Source organism: Ursus arctos, unplaced genomic scaffold (assembly GCF_023065955.2).
Source record: "Ursus arctos isolate Adak ecotype North America unplaced genomic scaffold, UrsArc2.0 scaffold_22, whole genome shotgun sequence".
NCBI classification, from domain to species: domain Eukaryota; kingdom Metazoa; phylum Chordata; class Mammalia; order Carnivora; family Ursidae; genus Ursus; species Ursus arctos.
The window spans coordinates 62,370,231-62,391,852 of NW_026622897.1; the positions used below are offsets into that span (position 1 = coordinate 62,370,231).

The 21,622-nt window shown below is 35.1% G+C and overlaps 1 protein-coding gene across 10 annotated transcripts in view; it reads right to left on the minus strand.

The window, feature by feature from the left end:
• Window positions 1-21,622, minus strand: part of SBF2 (SET binding factor 2) — a 452,107-nt gene that overhangs the window by 198,602 nt on the left and 231,883 nt on the right. For 9 of the 10 annotated variants that reach the window (XM_057316868.1, XM_057316867.1, XM_026486069.4 and 6 more), the window contains 6 exons: window positions 10,330-10,462; window positions 8,507-8,615; window positions 6,294-6,407; window positions 2,840-2,917; window positions 1,391-1,504; window positions 470-598 (listed from right to left, as the gene is read on the minus strand). In XM_057316868.1, coding sequence (XP_057172851.1) covers window positions 470-598; window positions 1,391-1,504; window positions 2,840-2,917; window positions 6,294-6,407; window positions 8,507-8,615; window positions 10,330-10,462 — 677 coding nt within the window. Of the gene's footprint in view, window positions 1-469; window positions 599-1,390; window positions 1,505-2,839; window positions 2,918-6,293; window positions 6,408-6,755; window positions 6,914-8,506; window positions 8,616-10,329; window positions 10,463-21,622 lie in introns of those variants that run through there. The other variant, XM_057316872.1, reaches the window with a different exon arrangement.

Here is a 21,622-nt window from a genome sequence, read left to right on the forward strand (position 1 = left end):
GTTTGAAATCACAAATCTAGACCTAGATACGTGACCTAGACCTTTTTCTCTATGAAACTGATAAAGGAATCACTGTATTACTGCCTTCAAAAATTTTATTTATATAATCACTGTCACTTTTTCAAAAAGATTTTAATGAACCACTTAAATTCAGTTGTCCAAGATGTTTATGTACTTCTGTGACACCCTATATTTTTCTAATTTTTCAAATCCACATTATAAATACCAAGATCTAATAAGCATAATAATAAATAACATTTGGATTATTTGATATTCAATTTATAATACATTTAGGATTTTGAGCACTGGGTGTTATACGCAACTGATGGATTCTTGAACACTACATCTGAAACTAATGATATACTATATGTTGGCTAATTTAATTTAAATTAAAAAATATTACTTCTGTACTTTTAACCACTAGTCCAATTTTGTCTATGAATGTACATTCATTTGAAAAGAGCTATACCTCATCAAAGAGGTCACAGGATCTATACGGAGGACCTCTTTCTGAAACAAAACCTGCAAATGCCATTCCGCTGAGAACTTTAGTGAGGAAATCATTCTCAACCAAACCACGCTGCCCCAGGAAAGCTGTCTGCAAAGAAAGAAAAAGTGAAATGAATAATTTTTCACTTAGTAATGGATGAATGGTCAAAACAAAAATAGAAAGATCAAAGCCTGAATAAATATCTTCATGCATAAATGTGTTCTTATAAAATACATTCTCTCAAAAAGGGCTTTTGATATCTGAAACAGTATACGTATTAGAAAGAATAAAAACGACTTTGTCTGTAAAGTGGGAGAAGAAATAAAAATTAACACTCTACTTTGAAAGAAAAACCAATTTAGGTGTGCTTTGGTGGCCCAGTTGGTTAAGCAGCTGACTTGATTTCAGCTCAGCTCATTTTCTCAGAGTGGCAAGACGGAGCCCCGCGTAGTTGGGCTCCGCACTCAGAGGGGCGTCTGCTTGAGATTCTCTCTCTCTCTCTCTCTCTCTCTCTCTCTGCCCCTCTGCCCCTCTCCACTGTGCACTTTTCTTTCTGTCTAAAACAACTAAGTAAATCTTAAAAAAAAAAAAGAAAAACCAATTTAGAATTAAATTTTAGTTTTTGTACTTTTAATTACCCTTTTTCTCCAAAATAACTAAATAAATCATAAAAAAAGAAAAAACAATTTAAAATTAAATTAATAAACTCTAAAGAAAAACATGTCAGTTCCATAGTGTCATTAAAAATTATCATCTAATCACAAAGCAGAGACTTAAAAAATAACCACATTTGATAAACTAAGGTCAAAATACATGGCTAAAAAAAAAGACAACCAAGTTGTTTTACTGAACTAGAGGCCACATGTTGGACACGTACAACAAGGTAACGTACCGTCTTACCTTGTGAAAATGTATTACTGGCTCTGCGTGAATTCTTATAAGTTGTAGGCATGATCTGTATCCTTGGAAAAGTTGTGCAAATAATCTAAGAAAAACTGCACGTACTTCTTTATCCTGAAAACATAGGAAGAAACAAGTTAGGTAACTGAATTTCTTTTAAAAAAAAAAAAAAAAGAAATATCACAATGACAACAGGTTGAAAAGAACCTGAGAGATTATTTAATCAATCTGTCTGCACTTCCTACACGTAAGTCTTACTTGTGGCAGCCCTGAGAAGTGGGCATCTAGCCTGTCCCATTGTTGTACAGTGTAGGCTGCTAAATAGTTCTTTTTTAAGTGAACTAAACAAAACTTGCCTCTAGTATATCCAATTTTCCTCTCAGAAAAAGTCAGAGTCTCCCCCTTCACCAAGTCAGAGAAGGACACCTTTCCCAAGTCATTTGATGTTTACATCCGTCAAAAGAATTATAGTCACAAATATAAAAGAAAAAAATCTCAAAAGACTATATTTTAAAAGCTTAGGAAATTCTTCCAAAGTTTATCCAACTTATAAAAATCTATTCCTATATTAATAAGGTATGACTTAAAAATTGGTTTTGATAATTCAGGTTCTAATAAAATCATAGTTTTAGAACTGAAAGGAAACTTACAGATTTATCTGGCAAGCCCTGGGTGAGGAAATGCTCAAGAATGCTGAAGTAACTTAGCAAAGGTATCCAGTTCTGTAAGGCTCCTGATTGGCCACAAAGATCAACTCTAAGAAATGCTTGGGCAAAACTTTAAAGGGGCCTTTATTATATACTAACTCTTACTTACATGGCTTCTTTTTTCTTTTTTTAAAGATTGTATCTATTTATTTGACAGAGAGAGAGAGAGCACAGGCAGTGGGCACAGCAGGCAGAGGGAGAGTGGGAAGCAGGCTCCCCGTGGAGCAGGGAGCCTGAGGCGGGGCTCGATCCCAGCACCCTGAGATCATGACCTGAGCCAAAGGCAGATGCTTAACCCACTGAGTCATCCAGGTGCCCCACTTACATGGCTTTTAATTGGAACTATTTTCATCTATCCCTCAAACTGGACTCTCTTGTTGTCAACAATATCTGTTTCCACTTTTTGTAAGCTTCCCCCTTTTATCCCTGCCTGGCCCTTTCAATTTGATACTTAGCATAGTTTCCCAGGCCATCACCCACACTTACTCTTTCCTCCTCAGGGAAACAGTCTTAGCTCTACCGCCCCCGTCCCCCGCCCCCCGAGTCAATGAGCCCTGTGGCTCCTCCAAGAGCAGGACACAAGATCAGTCAGTGACAATTCTAATTTCTAACCCATACACTTATCACTAGGCTGTACATCTGACTCTCACCAACTGTCACCACACTCAGCTTCTTCAACAACCCTACAAATAAAAGTACAGCTCTATTTAAATACATCAAACTCAAATATTAAACTTCTTACCAGCATTTTTGAGTGGGATAAAGCTGTTCGTGGAGGGGGAAAAGCATGATCTGCTACTTCCAAATCTGGGTGTAGAATCTAAAGCAAAAAAGTTTGGTTATGTACAAAATCTTAATACCAATAAAACCTATTATTTAACCTAATTGGAGTACTAAGATAAAAAAGTATCAGGATATGAATAACAATATTATTTCCTCCAGGAAACAATGCAGTTAGCTGAGGCGGCTCTCTATGTACTATTGTGGAAAGATCTCCAAGATAAAATATTGAATGAAGAAACATGTTCTAGAAAAACACACATAAGTATGGTTTCATTTATTTGAAAGTAAAACAAAACTTAAATCTCTCTCTTGGTCTGTGTATCTATCTACACACACAAAACATATAAATGAAAATGTAAAGTTCTGAAAGAATATACACTAAACTATAAATATTAGTTACCTCTGGGAAGGGAACAGTCTAGGGCAGAGTGATTTGTCTATATAGTTGAAAATGTTAAACCAGCGTTTGTTTTTATGTTTATTAGTGTAATTAAACATTTATTAATGAATTAACTGAAATACTGAGGACCAACTGAATAAGCTATGAGCCTCACAGTCTAGAGGGCAAAGGTACAAAACAATGTGCAAGTACTATAAATATACAAAGAATAATATCCAAAACATCCAATATAATTAAGTCAACCTAGGAAAACTAAAAAAAAAAAAAGGTAACAATTGAGTTAGGCTTTGAAGAAGAGCAGGCTGGGGAGCAGGTAGGTAACGAAGATCTGTGCAAGACTTAGCACAGAGGAAAGGATGAAATTTCCTAAGTAGCTTTTGTCCTTGCAGAATCATTTTCAAATACTCAGGTTTGGGAAGTATACTTATAATAGATGAAAATACTCTGGCCAACCCCTGGATAAGGAAATGCTTAAGAATGCTTAAATAACTTATCAGGGGTATATCCAGTTCCGTAAGGCTCCTGATTGGCCACAAAGCTCAACTCTAAGTAACGCACTGGGCATAATTTTAAAGGGGCCTTTGCTATACACTAACCCTTACTTACATGGCTTCATAACAATACTTAAAATTGACACTAAAATATTAAAATTTTTATAACTCAATCACCCAATCATTACTACGATATAATAATACAGCATAATTCATGTCTAAAAAATCATCCATGGCTATTACACAGCTCAAGTACTGTGTTGCCCTTTGATCACAATTATTTACTAACCAAATGAGGCTCCTATAATTGTGTGTCAAAGCTCCCGCTCGGTTCATCAAATACGATTTCTTTTTGGTTCTAGTTTGATAATACATATGTTCTCATCTCTTACTTACACCACTACACTGTACCACACAGTCTTGTACTTGACGTCTACAAAAACAAGTATACTCAGTTTTACCAAACTCATCAAATTTGGTGGCATGGGTGTTGCAGGTGAAGGGATACTAACTAGTGTGCAGCAGAATCTCTACCAGGAGACACTGACTTAAAAACTAAAATTTTAATTTTTGTTCATTTTGGTACTTAATCCCTGAATAATTATAAATATCATTATTAAGTAATCACATTAAGATTTAGAAACTTATGATTTTTAGAAACAGTAAACATTTTTTCAATCACTCAAATACTACCTTCTCAGCTTCTACTATATCCATATACTACCAATGTAGTTATTTAGTTAATATTTTTCTTTAAATTGTCTTTAAATCAACTCACCTATTTAAATCTAGTATTTTCTTAGATGATATCATCTATGAAATCATAGGTTTTTATGTTATTTTTATTATGATAAATACATAATTATTAAAATAAAAAAGGTTTCCACATGTGACCCAAAATCATCTCCATACTTCACTTTGGTAAACAGTCCTTTAGTCCTCCCATGCATTCAACATTCATCCTATAGATACAGTCCAGGAAACAGAGGCCTAGAGATACAATGTGATTTGCTCAATAGTATCAAGTGGCAAGATGAAGACTGGAATTCAGTTCTCCTGAGTCCTGCACTAGTATTCTTTCCATTCTATCACATCCTGTACTCTAGATTATGTTAGGAAAATACAGTCTTCTCTAAATATTCACATCCCATAGATACCACAATTAACAATATAAGGACTAATACAAATTTGAAAATATTCTAAGAATAAAATCCCTCCTGGTAATCCTAGACTTCTAAGTTCCTATTTAAGTTACTATTTAAGGGGAAATTTTTTTAATTAATTTTTTTAGGTTTATTTATTAATCTCTACACCCAACGCGAGGCTTGAACACATGATCAAGATCAAGAATCAGTGCTCTTCCAATTGAGCCAGCCAGGCACCCATAAGGAGAAAATTATTTTAAACAGCTCAGCCTGGAATATTATTCAACCATATGAAGGCTGGGGTCTGTAGGTGGCTCAGTCAGTTAAGCGTCCAACTCTTGATTTCAGCTCATGTCACGATCTCGAGACTGTGAGACTGAGCCGCGTGTCAGGCTCCATGCTGGAGGCTGCTTAAGATTCTTTCTCTTCCGTTCCCTTTTCCCCTCCTCTCCCATAAAAAGAAAAGAAAAGAAAGAATATGAAGGCTTTAGTTCTAGTATGGCTTGAAAAGGAATGCAGAATTTCTAAGTTTCAATTTTCTGATGATGAATAAATAGGCATCTAAAATTTTGTCAGTAAAATAAAATGCTCTGATTTTAAAAACCAACAAATGTAAGGGGCACCTGGCTGGCTCAGTTGGTAGAACACGTGACTCTTGAGCTCAAGATCATGAGTTCAAGCTCCACACTTGGCACTGAGCCTACTTTAAAAAAAAATTGTAAGAAACAAAAAATAAACTAAGATAAAATAACTATAAAAACATTAAATATGTCAGTGAAAAACACCCAAGCTACAAGACTTAAAACTTTACTCCAAAGAATGCTGGATATTTAATCTATCAGTAAGTTACAGTTTTCTGTAGTAACTTGAAAACATTGGCAAGACAATATCACACTATTTGCAGGTAGCAAAAAGGAATGAGACGTCAACAAGGAGGTTGAGGGAAAGGAGCAGATACTACACAGATGGTACTATAAGGTGCTATACAGTACTTACAGGTACTCTAAGGGATGTTAGGGAAACCAGGGATTTTGAGGCAGAGTCTGGTCTTATTTTCACAGGTGTGTTGGTATGTTTCCAATACCTAACACAGTATTCAGTATATATTAACTACTAAATAAATATGCCGAGTGAAAGTGAATGTAGAACAAATAAATAGTCAGAATTTAAAGTATAGTCTTCAGATAATGTGTAGTAGAGAATCCTATTCTAAATATTCTATTCTTTCTATTCTATTCTAAATATTCTGTGAAAATATATTCATGTTTTAAGAACATATAACTTTTTTTAAAGTAATTATACTGCCAATGGTATCTAATTCCAATTACCTGAGTTTATATTTAAATCAAAAGAAAATTACTGTTAAAAATGTCATACCAAAGAAAGAGCTGCTTGAGTCTGATGCAGAAGTGGTTCCGGGAGGGAAGAGAGGTGAATACATTCAGGAATTTTAATAGTGCCTCCATCCAAATCTGCTATGATTACATCTAGCTAAAGGAGATAAAAATTAATCAATAATTAATAAAATGTACTTATTCCTAATCAATTTGACCTTCATTAATTCAAAACGAAAAGAACCAGGTGTGGAAAAGACTCTTGACTGTTCATAGCAATAGAACGCTGGGTTCATGACTTCCCAGCTACCATGTATTTCCTAGCTTCCTTTGAAATCAGGTGTGGCATGTGACTAAGGTTCTGCCAATGGAATTTGAGAAGTGATGTGTATACTTTCAGTTATTCAAAATAGAGGGGACGTGAGGCTCTCCTATGCTCTCCTTCCTAAGGCTGAAACTATGAATAGCAACAACCCAACCTTGAACATTCAGATGATGCCAATACCTGAGGCAATTCTGGTGGAGAAACAAGAAGGAAAGAAGCCTGGACCACGAGTGTGTAACGGAGTCAGCTGGTCTGCTCTAATGGCACCACTACGGATGGCTGAATAAAATTCCGTTTCGTTTGAACCACTGTGTTTTGGATGCTTTGTTATAGTAGTTTAGCCATGTCGTAAATAATACAGTACGCACTACAAGAGTTAACAAACAAAGCAACTGGTATACATCAAAATGGTACTGTTTTGGTGCTTAAGAAAGAAACGGATTTTTAGCATTTTACAACAGTCTACTTAAACATAACTTACATAAAAATGTAATAGAGAAACTAGCCAGGACTGCTGAAGTTATTATGTTGATAATAGGTTTAAAATCATTCTCATTTATTCATTAAAAATTAAGAAACTTATTTTTGGAAACATTTGGCTTGTCCTACCTCCTGAAACTTTATATTTAGTGGGAAAAAATTAGCTGTCAACCAGATGAGTATGTTTCTAATTAGTACCAAATAGGTTTTACTAAGTATGTTTATTGATTTATGCATATTTTATATGGTGGTATCAAAGTTAAAAAAGAACTAGATATCAACATATAAAGGTAGGAAAATAATATATGAATGAGGGTCATGTTTATAATTACAATGTTGAATTATCTTTTGTCAGTTTTAATGACACCTATGATCTGATTACAATTATAATTATGTATAAATACCAACAGAGCTAATTCTGTTGGCATTTAAAGCTAAAACAAAAGTAGAATTACAAAATCTGAAGATCTGTGGATCAAAGATGTCATATAGCCCAGCCTTTCAGTAAAGAACTTTTCTTAAACTCCCTGAAAAGTGTCATGGGATTTGTTCATTGCACTCCACTTACAGTACTTGAGGGTACATTCCTTACATAAGGCAACCCATTCTTCATCGTTGGGCAGCGCTGATAGTCGAAAGCTCTTCTATTGAGGAGAAATTCGTTTCTATATCCACTACATCCACTGATTCTATTTCAGCTTTTCAGAGCTACAAAAAAATGAACCTTCCTACAACAGTCACTTCCGTTTTTACCTTTAGCTATCAAGCAGTATCATGTTATTACCTGAGAAAATTTCCTTAAGGGCCTCACAGGATATAGTTTCTAAAGTCTTGACAATCCTGGATGTCCTTCTCTGAAGCACATTTTTTTTTGACAGTCCCTCTTAAGTTCAGTATAGAGAAGTAAACACATTATTCAGAACTGGCTTAAATATAGAGCATGCCTTTTCTTCTTTGGTATTTCTACTCATATGGCATTAAGAACAGGATAATTTGGTGGAGTTCATACTAAAGGGTTCATATTCCACTAAAACCCTCTTTTACAAATGCTTTTTGCTTTTTAGCTACCAGCCATTCAGGATTAACACAGGCCTCATTTCAAAATATGAATATATTACAGCGATCGTAATGAAAGTATAAATAGAATACTAATAAATGGATTACTTTATCTTCCTTTCTCATACACAGGACGGAGAATGAAGGATAAAATTAATATGCCAAAAGAGAGGCATTTAAAACTATTAATAAATTCATTTTGTATATCTTCCATACTTACTATAAGAAAAAACTAATATATTTATATTTTTCAATGATGCCTTATCTTCCAGCCAGTCTTTCCTATTGGGAATACAACAGATCTGAAAATAGTAATTAGCTGAAATGTTATAGGACTCAAAGACATATGATGAGGTTTTGGCCTCAATACTGGCAATTTAAAGATGAATACTTACAAGTTCATGGATATCAGTTTTAAAGATAGAATGTACTCCAATAATGAAAGGCGTTGGGGAACTTAGAACTTCCAGCAGCTGAGCCGGGAGAATGGGGATATAAGGGTAACTGGAAATAATAAAAGCATATGTGAGATATATTTGTTTTTCCATAATATGAACATATTTTCTTTCATTTTTATGTGGTATGAATTTCAGAATACCTACATCTATTATCAATAATATTCTCATGGCTGTTAATAATAATTTTTAAAAAGGAAGATTAAAAAAAATCTTCATGAGAAAGAGATGATCAGATATAACAAGATATAAAGTAAATGGAACCCAGGGCAGCTTCCTTATTCCTTATCCCTCTGAGGCAAGCAGTCTCTTTAGGTTTGTCAATCTTGCTTGAAAGCATTTTTCCTTACATAAAAATCTGACATTAGGAGGTAATAATGACTCCCTGATGGGCTCTCTCCCTCAATACTGATGATGATTTGTCTAAACAAAACATCAAATTCCATTTTCTATACTTGATGTTTGAATTCACTCAGAATGGCAAAGCACAAAAATTAAGGCCTAGAATGCTCTCTTATCTAGGGGTTAAGAAAGGCACATAGCAGGGCGCCTGGGTGGCACAGCGGTTAAGCGTCTGCCTTCAGCTCAGGGCGTGATCCCGGCGTTGTGGGATCGAGCCCCACATCAGGCTCCTCCGCTATGAGCCTGCTTCTTCCTCTCCCACTCCCCCTGCTTGTGTTCCCTCTCTCGCTGGCTGTCTCTCTCTGTCAAATAAATAAATAAAATCTTAAAAAAAAAAAAAAAAAGGCACATAGGTAAAAAAAAAAAATTTTTTTTTAAATAAAATCTGGAAACAGGGGCGCCTGGGTGGCAGAGCGGTTAAGCGTCTGCCTTCGGCTCAGGGCGTGATCCCGGCGTTATGGGATTGAGCCCCACATCAGGCTCTTCCGCTATGAGCCTGCTTCTTCCTCTCCTACTCCCCCTGCTTGTGTTCCCTCTCTCGCTGGCTGTCTCTATCTCTGTCGAATAAATAAATAAAATCTTTAAAAAAATAAAATAAAATAAAATAAAATAAATAAAATCTGGAAACAGTATAAATTTTTTTCTAGCCTGTATGAACTTAAGTTTCCAAAATGTTATGATTATCAAATTGATAAAACAGTATATTAGAAAATATTTTATTCATAACACTATCAGGGCATCACTGTTTAGAAGTTTTGGTTTTTACTTTTTACTATGGAAAATTTTATAACACCAACCCCCCCGCCCCCCCCAGAAAATAGAGAGCAAAAAGGAAAATGAAGCCTTCTGTATCCAATGCAGATTTGACAATTACCAATGCAAGGTCTCAAAGATGTTTCTACTTATTTTTGTTCTCTTTCTTACTATATTATTTGGAGCAAATCCCAGACATCGTATCATTTATACAAAAATACTTTAGTAGGTATCTAAAAAAGGTAAGGGATCTTTTTTTAATATAACCATAATACCATTATAACCCCTAAAAATTAATAACTCTTCAGTATCAAATAATCAGATAAAACTAACTTAAGACTTTTGTCACTAAGTATATTCAAAAAGAATTAAATGTTGCTGACAATACGATTCCAATTATTCTTTCACTAAATTAATCAACACTCAGTAATGAACAACTTGGAAAATTTCCAAATTCTAAGTTAGCTTTCCATCAGAATCATGTGTACTGCCTAACTGTAAAATACGCCCTTGTGGTTCAAAACTATTGTGCTATGACATTTCAACCAATCATTAATAAGCAATGCAGAATTTGGGAACAAATTAAAGTACCAAGTTAAAAACCTCACCTATATTTAAGAGGAAACATTAAAGATTCCAGGGCTCTGCAAGCATCACTAAGTCTCTGGAAACTTGCAGAATGGAAGAGAACCTTATTTTCTGTGAGAACTGCACAAAAGAGGCTGAGGACATTTTGAATTCCTGAAAACACAAGAACAAAAGCTTACCAAATGCATTTCATTTTATGTGTGTTGCCAACAAAGAATGACATGGAACGAAAAAGTCAGTATTTTTGAAATCTCTAAAGAAAACTATTTGGTCAAACTATAAATTCCAAATAACCTAGGAGTATTTGTTTTCCCAAACTTTAATTTTGTTTGTCTTTATTCTTCAAATCAATGTAACACTCACTGAACATATTAGTTGTTTGGAAATACATTATTACCTTCTTTTCAACTTCATCTCCATGGACTGTACTTAAATTCCTGTTTTAGATGTTGGCAATGTTCAAATAACTTTTTTCCCCTTAAAGTCCATTTGTCTGATGTTAATATAACCAGGACAACTTTGTTGTTGAAATTTTCCTGGTTTGTCTTTTTCCATCTTTTCTTTTCTTTTTCCTTTTCCTTTTTCATTTATTATTATGATATGTTAGTCACCACACAGTACATCATCAGTTTTTGATGTACCATTCCATGATTCATTATTTGCATATAACATCCAGTGCTCCATGCAAACATGCCCTCCTTAATACCCATCACCGGGCTAGCACATCCCTCCACCCCCCTTCCTTCTGAAACCCTCAGTTTGTTTCCTGGAGTCCACAGTCTCTCATAGTTCGTTTCCCTCTCTGATTTTCCCTCCTTCATTTTCCCCTTCCTTCTCCTAATGTCCTGTATTGTTCCTTATGTTCCACATGTAAGTGAAACCATATGATAATTTCATTTCTCTGCTTGACTTATTTCACTTAGCATAATACCCTCCAGTTCCATCCATGTTGATGCAAATGGTGGGTATTCATCCTTTCTGATGGCTGAGTAATATTCCATTGTGTATATGGACCACATCTTCTTTATCCATTTGTCTGTTGAAGGGCATCTCGGCTCCTTCCACAATTTGGCTATTGTGGACGTTTCTGCTATAACTTGGGGTGCACATGCCCCTTCTTTTCACTACATCTGTATATTTGGGGTAAATACCTAGTAGTGCAATTGCTGGGTCATAAGATTGTTCTATTTTCTACTTTTTGAGGAACCTCCATACTGTTTTCCATAGTGGCTGCACCAGCTTGCATTCCCACCAACAGTGTAAGAAGGTTCCCCTTTCTCCATATTCTCACCAACATTTGTTGTTTCCTGTTTTGTTAATTCATGGAATCCAAAAAAATACAGCTAAGACCTAAGTGAAAGAGCTTACTGCCTAATTTTTCTTCTAGGAGTTCTATGGTTTCCAGTTTTACATTTAAGTCTTTAATCCACCTGGGTTTATTCTTCTATGTGGTATAAGAAAGTGGTCCAGTTTCATTTCTTTGCATGAAGTCATCCACTTTTCCCAACATCATTTATTGAAAAGACTGTCTTTTCCCCATTGTATATTCTTGTCTCCTTTTTTATAGATTAATTAACCAAATAAGGATGGGTTTATTTCTGGACTCTAGTCTATTCCATTGATCTATACGTTTCTGTGCCAGTACCATACTGTTTTGATTACTTTGTAGTACAGTTTGAAATCAGAAAGCATGATACCTTCATCTTTGTTCTTTCTCACAATTGCTTTGACCACAATATTGTTCTTTAGAAATTTTTCCCTACAGTCAGGATTTGTTCTAGGATCAGATACTCCGTTTAGTTGTTGCGTTTCTTTAGTCTCATTCAATATGAAATATTATTACAACCTTACATTTTTTATACTGAGGTACAATTCACCCACCATGAATTAACCATGTTAAAGAGAACAACTTATTGATTTGCTTAGGTTGAACCGTCACTGTATCCCAGGAATAAATCTCACTTGACTATGGTATATGAATCTTTTAACATGCTGATGAATTTTTTTTCGATTTTACTTATTTAATTATTTGAGAGAGAGAGCGAGCACACAAGCACACACATGCAAGAGCAGGGCGAGAGGTAGAGAAGAAGAGAAGGAGGAGCGGAGAGGCAGAGGGGGAGGGAGAGGAACAAGCAGACTTGTGCAGAGCCTGAGGCTGGGCTTAATCCCATGACCCTGAGATCATGACCTGAGCTGAAGACCCCACTAAAAAGGAGAATTACAGGCCAATATGCCTGATGAACATGGCTTTAAAAATCTTCAACAAGATGCTCGTAAATCAAATCCAACAGTACATTAAAACAATTCTTCTCTACAAGCAAGTGGGATTTACTCCTGGGCTGCGATGGTGGTTCAATATTTACAAATCAATCAATGTGGTACACCACATTAATAAAACAAACGATAAGAACCATATGACTCTCTCAATACAGAAAAGCATTTGACAAAATACAGAATCCATTTTTGATAAAAACCCTCAACAAAGTAGGGATAAGAGGGAACATACCTCAACATCATAAAGGCCCTATACCAAAGATCCACAGCTAATACCATCCTCAATGGTGAAAACCTGAGAGCTTTTCCTCTACAGTCAGGAACAAGACAGGGATGTCCACTCTCACCATGTTATTTAACATGGTACTGCAAGTCCTAGCCACATTATTCAGACAACAAAAAGAAATAAAAGGCATGCAAATTGGCGGGGATGAAGTCAAACTTCTGCTATTTGCAGATGACAAGATACTCTAAGTAAAAAACGTGAAAGACTCCACCAAAAAAAAAAGAATTGCTAGAACTGATACACAAATTCAGCAAAGTCACAGAATACAAAATCAACATACAGAAATCTGTTACATTTCTATACACCAAAAATGAAGCAGCAGAAAGAGAAATTAAGGAATCAATCCCATTTACAACTGCACCAAAAACAACAAAATACCTAGGAACAAACCTAACCAAAGAGGTAAAAGATCTGTACTCTGAAAACTATAGAACAGTGATGAAATAAATTGAAGAGGACACAAAGAAATGGAAAGACATTCCATGCTTATGGATTGGAGGAACAAATATTGCTAAAATGCCTATGCTACCAAAAGCAATCTACACATTTAATGCAATCCCTATCAAAATACCAACATTTTTCACAGAGCTAGAATAAACAATCCTAAAATGTGTATTGAGCCACAAATGACCCTAATTAGCCAAATCAAGCTTGAAGAAGAAAAGCAAACCTGGAGGCATCACAATTTTGGATGTCAAGCTGTATTAAAAAGCTGTAGTCATAAACACAGAATGGTTCTGGCATGAAAACAGATACACAGAGCAATAGAACAGAACAGAAAACCCAGAAATGGACCCACAACTATACGGTCAACTAATCTTTGACAGAATATTCTTCAAAAGAATATCCAATGGAAAAAAGATAGTCTCTGCAACAAATGGTGTTGGGAAGACTGGATAGCCTCATGTAGAAGATCGAAACTGGACCACTTTCTTACAACATACACAAAAATAAATTCAAAATGGATGAAAGTTCTAACTGTGAGACAGGAAACCATCAAAATCCTAGACAGAACATAGGCAGTAACCTATTTGACATTGGTCATAGCAACTTCTTACTAGATACGTCTCTGGAGACAAGGGAAACAAAAGCAAAAATGAACTATGGGGACTTCATCAAGATAAAAAGTTTCTGCACAGATAAGGAAACAATCAACAAAACTAAAAGGCAATCTACAGAATAGGAGAAGATATTTGCAAATGACATCTCTGATAAAGGGTTAGTATCCAAAATGTACAAAGAACTTATCAAACTGAACACCCAGAAAATGGATAACCCAGTTACGAAATGGGCAGAAGACATGAATAGACATTTTTCAAAAAAAAAGACATCCAGATAGCTAACAGACACACGAAAAGATGCTCAACACCACTCATCATCAGGGAAACAGTAATTAAACCTACAATGAGATATCACCTCACACCAGTCAGAATTGCTAAAATTAACACAGGAAATAACAGATGTTGGTGAGGATACAGAGAAAGGGGAAACATCTTGCACTGCTGGTGGGAATGCAAACTGGTGCAGTCACTCTGGAAAAGAGTATGGAAGTTCCTCAAAAAGTTAAAAATAGAACTACCCTACGATTCAGCGATTGCACTACTAGGTATTTACACAAAGGATACAAAAATACTGATTTAAAGGGATACACACACCCTGATGTTTATAGCAGCATTATCAACAATAGCCAAAATATGGAAAGAGCCCAAATGTCCATTGACTGATGAATGGATCAATAAGAGGTGGTGTCTCTCTCTCTCTCTCTCTCTCTCTCTCTCTCTCTCACACACACACACACACACACACACGATGGAATATTACTCAGCCATCAAAAAGAATGAAATCTTTCCATCCATATTGACATAGATGGAGCTAGAGAGTATTATGTGAAGCAAAATAAGTCAGTCAGAGAAAGACAACTACTGTATTACTTCACTCATGTGTGGAATTTAAGAACAAAACAAATGAACAAAGGGGGGGGGGAAAGAGAGAGGGAAGCAAACCAAAAAAACACTCTTAACTACAGAGAACAAACTGATGGTTACCAGGGGGGAGATGGGTGAAGGGATGGGTGAAATAGGTGATGGGGATTAAGGAGTACACCGGATGTTCTGTGGAAGTGTTGAGTCACTATATTTTACACCTGAAGGCAAAGGGCAGAGGGAGAGAGAGAGAGTTTTAAGCAGGCTCTATGCTCAGCACAGAGCCTGATGCAGGGCTTGATCTCACAACCCTGAGATCATGACCTGAGCTGAAATCAAGAATCAGCCACTTAACCGACTGAGCCACCCAGGCACATCTTCACACTGTTACTTTCTATTCCTACAGCTTCTCCCACTGACTCTAATACATATTTGTGTGTCCCTTCTTCCAGTAAGAATCCTGGATACTAGTAATATACACATATTTATTCATCTGCTAAATATTATACTACATGTAAAATAGTTACAAAATTTCTTCAGCCATTCTAACTCAAAACACCACACCAACTAAAAATGAGCTCACAATTTGTTTGAAATTCTTTCCTCAAACCTGTCCAAAACTAAGGTTAGTCAAATACTGTGTACATAAGTTATTTTGAGTAGTTTTTCCTCTTCAGTGTGGTTAGGTTTTTCATCTGAAAGACAGTGGAGTCTGCTTCTGTTTGCTTTCAGTTTTAATATTTTTTTTTTTTGCTTCTTCCCATCATGACTCATTTAGTATATTTTCTGAGTATGTAAGACCTACACATATTTCCAGAAGTCAAATCTATATAAAAAGGTCTACTCAGAGAAGTGTTACTTCTTCCCTGAATTAATAGTATTGTGCCCTGGTTCGACCAGGTTCAATTAATTTTCTGGTTGTTATAATGTACTATAATTATATAAAGTATTATTATTGGGGGGATGTGAATAATGTATACTTGGAGATTTTCTGCACAAATTTAGCTACTTCTTCTGAGTCAAAGTATTTTAAAAAAAATTCCGTAAAAAAACTCTGGGCTGCATTAGTTTCCCAGGTTGCTATAACAAGTTACCACAAACTTGATGGCTTAAAACAACACAAATGTATCATCTTTTATATGCTATTTTTTAAAATGTATCATAAGTCATTGTCATTAAGTAGTTGTCACTTTGACATGGAGGAAGTCCCTATTACATGCTGTTCTTTTCTAGTACAAGATATTCCTTCCTAGCTTTGTCTAGTTTATGGCACCTTAACTATTCAGAGTTTATCTGGTGAAAGGAAACATTCCCATTTTATCCAGGAGACACTTCTGAAATCTTACTTAAGCTACATTGTAAGTTTTACTGCAAAGATGTTTCATATTTTAGCCAAGTGTTTTTACAGTCAAGAATCATGGTCTTGAACCCCTAAAACAAATAATACATTACATGTTAATTAAAAAAAAAGAATTCAGAATTATATTACACATTAAAATGGTTGTTATAATATGGCATATGTCTCCTACTTAGCAGATGTTTATTGTATAGCAAATAGAATTTCAAGACATTTTATGAAGTTCTCATTGTCAAAACCTTAAATAAAAGTGAAAAGGTTTTGATATCTTTTCTTTGCTACTATTGCATCTACCTATCTCTGACTGTCTACATTTCATGATCAAATGAATGCTTTGCAAAAATATTAGTGTCTGTGTTGTAATTATAATAGGGTGTGAGGATGGGTAGGGGGAGGCTGTTTCTTAAAATAATCACTTTAGGTTAAGCCAGTACTTAAGAGGGAGGATATCAAGTACTCAGTCATCCCTATTATGATATTGGGCAATATAGTTTTTCTGGAAGCTTAGATCTGAATTTGTTATGAATAAAAATAGTAATAGATACTTTATGGGAAGAATTTCAACCAGCTCCTGATCACTTTTTAATAAAAACTCTTCAAAACATGTTAACCATTAAAAAATGTACAATATTTATTAGCTCGGTTTTTCTTGGTTTATAGAAACATCTACATAAATGTGAAAATAAGTAATTTAGAATTATGATTAAAGTGAGTATTTGCTTAAGAAACCACAAACATATTATCTTAAAGCTCAGTAGGACCGAAGTCCTATTTTGGGGTTTTCCAGCTTGTAGCAACTGCCCACATTCCTCGGCTCATGGCCCCCTTCCATCTTCAAAGCTGACAAAAACCAGTCTAGTGTTTCTCATGTATGTGGTGTCAGAATGCAGCATTCTGACACTCACTCTCCTGTCTCCCTCTCTCATCTTGTAAAGGCCCCTGTGATTTACACTGGGCCTGCCAAAGGAACTGACCCTTGAGTTAGATTTTGAAGAATAAGCAGAAGTTAGTGAGGGAGACAAGAGCAGAAAGGCTTTCAAAGCTGACAGAAAACCATGTGCAAAGAAACAGAGGACCGAGGAGGAAAAAGCACTGAGAAACCTGTAAGTAGTTCTATCAAGGGAATGTTCAAGAAGAATTTGAATACCATGAAAAGGAATCCAGGCTTTCTTTCCTAAAGACTCTGGGGAAGAACTTTTTCCTCTCTGCTCCTATCTGAACCCTGTGCAATCCCCCACAAAAAACGAATCCATTCTGATAATCCGTCAGAAGATAAAACTCATAGTTAGCATCATTTAGTATTAGATAAATAGTAAAGAAGGCAGGCATGTAGTTTTAAGGGACTCTATCCACTTACATCAGTCAGAACAATCAGTTTATGATACCAAGGGGGAAATATTATACTATACTTACTAAGACAGGATTTAAGTTAGGATTTATATTAGAAATGAGTTAGGAACAGGGGCACCTGGGTGGCTCAGGCGTTAAGCGTCTGCCTTTGGCCCCAGGCATGATCCCAGGGTCCTGGAATCGAGCCCCACATCAGGCTCCTCCGCTGGGAGCCTGCTTCTTCCTCTCCCACTCCCCCTGCTTGTGTTCCCTTTCTCGCTAGCTGTCTCTCTCTGTGTCAAATGAATAAATAAAATCTTCAGAAAGAAAGAAAGAAAGAAAGAAAGAAAGAAAGAAAGAAGAAAGAAAAAAAGAAAGAAAAGAAAAGAAAAGAAAAGAAAAGAAAAGAAAAGAAAAAAGAAAGAGAGAGAGAAATGAGTTAGGGACAATATTCTAGTGCTCAAAGGAGAAGTTTTCCATTATCCAGAAAATAATACAGCATATACACACAAACAATTGACCCATGCCTAACTGAAGATTACTTAAATTTTGTATTCGTAAATATCACATGCTTTCTTGAGTTTCAGATAATTAACAATTTCAAATATTTTAAGAAATTAATGTTTTTATCCCTAACTAGCAATGTTTCTTGCTGTGTTTATAGCTATGCAGTTATTGAGAAATTCTACTTCTCTGAACTACAAGTCAAAATCAGTTTTCTACATAACCCTGAATTGTTTCTTAGTCTTTGGTAGTCAATGTCCATCTAAAGCTGCACAATAACAGCAGAGAAGACAAACAAACATTCCAGTGATAATTATTACTGATTTCACTACAATGGTCTGCACACATCCTGTTGATTATTCAAATAGTAAAACATTCTGAAAAATTACTTCCTGATCTTAACTTTTTTTTTAGGGGTTAAAGTTCTAGAAATCATAGCATCACACATTAACAAATGTATTTATTTCCTGTTTTGAAAAAACAACACCAAAAACTTTAATCCAGAATTGTCCCCTTCTCTGAATAATAATGGTATGTTGCACGGATACAACACTGTGTCTCAGTGTTCAAATGGGCAAGCTGAGGAGCTGAAGGCCATGGTTTCAAGACAGGATTTATGTTAGGAAAGCTTAAACAATTTATTATAGTTCTTTTACATAAATCCACAACAGAGAAAACGATATAATAATGGTCAAGACTTAACCCAAGGTAAGGAAAAGGAGAGTTCTCCTTTATTTGATCAGTATTTGTCAAGTATCTACCATGTTTCTTTATTATAGAAATAAAAAAAAAACAATATCTCTACCTTCACAAATTAACTAAAGCTTTATATAGGTGTATATAGTTTAGTTTTATAACTATCACTGAGAAGCAATGTTTAATATGTTACAAATTCAGTATATCATTCCAAATATATTAGAAATGGAAACCTTCTAAGTAAAAAATAGTTTAAAAAGGTAACTGAATTGGGCAACCATGTATATTTTAGTGGTTATGAACATAGGCTTATTCCCTTGAGTGTGACATAAATTAAAATACTTTATGGACCTATAAATAGGTAATGTGGTAATCTTTAAATATAAGAAGTCAATTAACAAGTATATATGACCACAAAAAAACTCAAATCTAAAATTGTGTTTATCCCAAGTAACAATCCATAAATGGCCCAACTCAACCAAAACTGTGTAAAAAGGCACAACACATTTCTTTTCTTGCTTAACCCTGTAATTGATCTGAGTCTGGGGCAATTACATCAGATTACTCCAATCCCAAATGGCCCAGATTCCTAGTCTGTGCCTGTTCTGATAGACCAGGTTTTTAAATCTCTTTAATATCTACATTTAAGCAGGAAGCAAAAGGGGTCTTGGGAATAGAATAGGAAACAAAGGGGAAGGATAATATATTAAGTAACTGAAAAGTTAAAGCAAGGATCAAACAAAATGGAATTACCTTGGCAGAAATAACTTTTTAAATTAAAACTTCTTCCTTTATTCTCCTCTTTTCTCAACTGTTAAGCCTTTACCAAGCTGCTGAGATATATAAGAAATTGCTAAACTCTAGGGATGGATATAAAGAAAGGGGAGGCAGGCTCATAAGAGCTCACAGTTAGTGGAGATGGCAGCTTGGCAAGTAAATAATTAAACACAACAGAACTGAGACACGTACAAATTGCTACAGAGCACAGAAAAGAGGGTAATTATCCTGCCATCATTTGTAAATTGCATACTTCAATAATGTAGTCATATTTTGTAAGAATATTAATCCCTAAGTGCTGACAGCAAAATGAAATTTTGGACAAGAGAATTTTGTGAGAAAAAAGGACAACCTTCTTCTTCTTCTTCTTTTTTTTTTTTTTGAAGATTTTATTTTTTCATTTGAGAGAGAGAGAGACAGAGGAGAGGACAGGTGGTGAGAGGGGCAAAAAGGAGAGGGAGAAGCAGACTCTCCACTGAGCAGGGAGCCTGAAGCCAGCTAGATCCCAGGACCCTGAGACCATGACCTAAGCCGAAGGCAGACACTAAACCCAGACTGAGACACCCAGGTGCCCCATGAAGGACAACTCTTAATGGCTATCTTGCCTTAAAGCATTTGCATTCATTAAAAGGTAACTCAGTACAAAGATAGAGATAACTATTTCATAATAGCATTTAAGCACCAGGAAAGGAAAAGGGAGAAGATAGCTTTGAACCAAGATTCTTCAGCACTGTCCTCAAACTATATCATGTAGCAACCACATGATTTATTTACGTGTAATTCCAGCAAGGGTAGTATACTAGTCAATAAGCACTCGATTGGTCACTGTCAGTCAGTCTTTGGTATTTTAAAAATGGCTTCCTTTACAAAGCTAGCATAAATACTTAATCTTTAATTTTTAAAAGAAAAGCGATGAATTTCCTGATCACAGTCTGCTTCCTACAATCCTATACCTAAGCTTCATCAAACCTCTTACTATTTTATGAAGACCTTTTATACTCTATACCAGTGCTTATGTTCTTCCTTGCTTGTAATGCCCTTTGTCCTCTTTTCTAGCTAGTAAGGTGTCTCTTGGTATCTCTCTTAGCTCTTGGTATGTCTAGTATTGTATTAACTATATACTGTAATATAATTTTTAAATATGTATGTTTCTCTACTAGGTGAAAAGTATATCTACATAAGGGCTGTGATTTTTTTCATCTTTATATCACTAGTGACTAGCACAGACCTGGCATATGGTATTGGCTTTCTAAACATTTGATCAAAAAAAAAAAAAGGCTCCTGCAGGTGGGCATTATAGGAACGGCATTCTTTGTGCTATTTATTACAAAAAAATTAAACTGGAACAGCTTTCCCTAGAGATCATTAGGCCTCCAGAGTAGAGTACACATGGTAAGCAGTTCCTTCAGAAAAGTGTCCCGGAACAGATTAGTGAGAAGATTTAATTTGTTTCAAATCCCCACAGAAAATAGTTGATATTCAAACTGTCAAAAAATGATTAATCATAGATATAGGTATAGTGAAACATTAAATTTCTCATTTCCTCTTTTTCCACTTAGAGCACAAATGCCATTCATACTAAAGGTCTAAACTCTTGTATGCTCAAATTCTCCAACTATTTAACTACATATATTGAGAAAGAAAATGACTACTTAATTTTTTCCCATTACAATTGAGAATAAGACTAAAACAAGTAAGAATATTATATGAACAAGCTGAAAAAAATGAGTGAAAACAGAAACATGATCCAAGGCACTAGATTTCAAGCACTTACCGTAAAAAGACAAAAACCATCCTACAATTGACGCATTAACCATACGATTCATAAATTAACCAATCAACACATTCCTCATAAAGGTGTTAGTATAAAAATATTTTCTACCCCCTAAGCCTTCACTATTTCCTCTGGCATCTTTCCATCTTTCTATTTCAGGAACATAAATTATTTTTTATATTCTTATAAAAGTTAATGTCATTTCAGGCGTAATTATACAGTGCTATAGACAGAAGCTTTTCCAGGGAAAGATAAAAGAGAATACCAAAATTTTTCCATTAAAATATTCAAAAATAAAAGTAACTTTCTGAATTGAAAGTTACAGCTACATTCAACATTTTGAGGATGTTTATGTAAAAATTTATGTATAATATGTATACGATAAACTGAA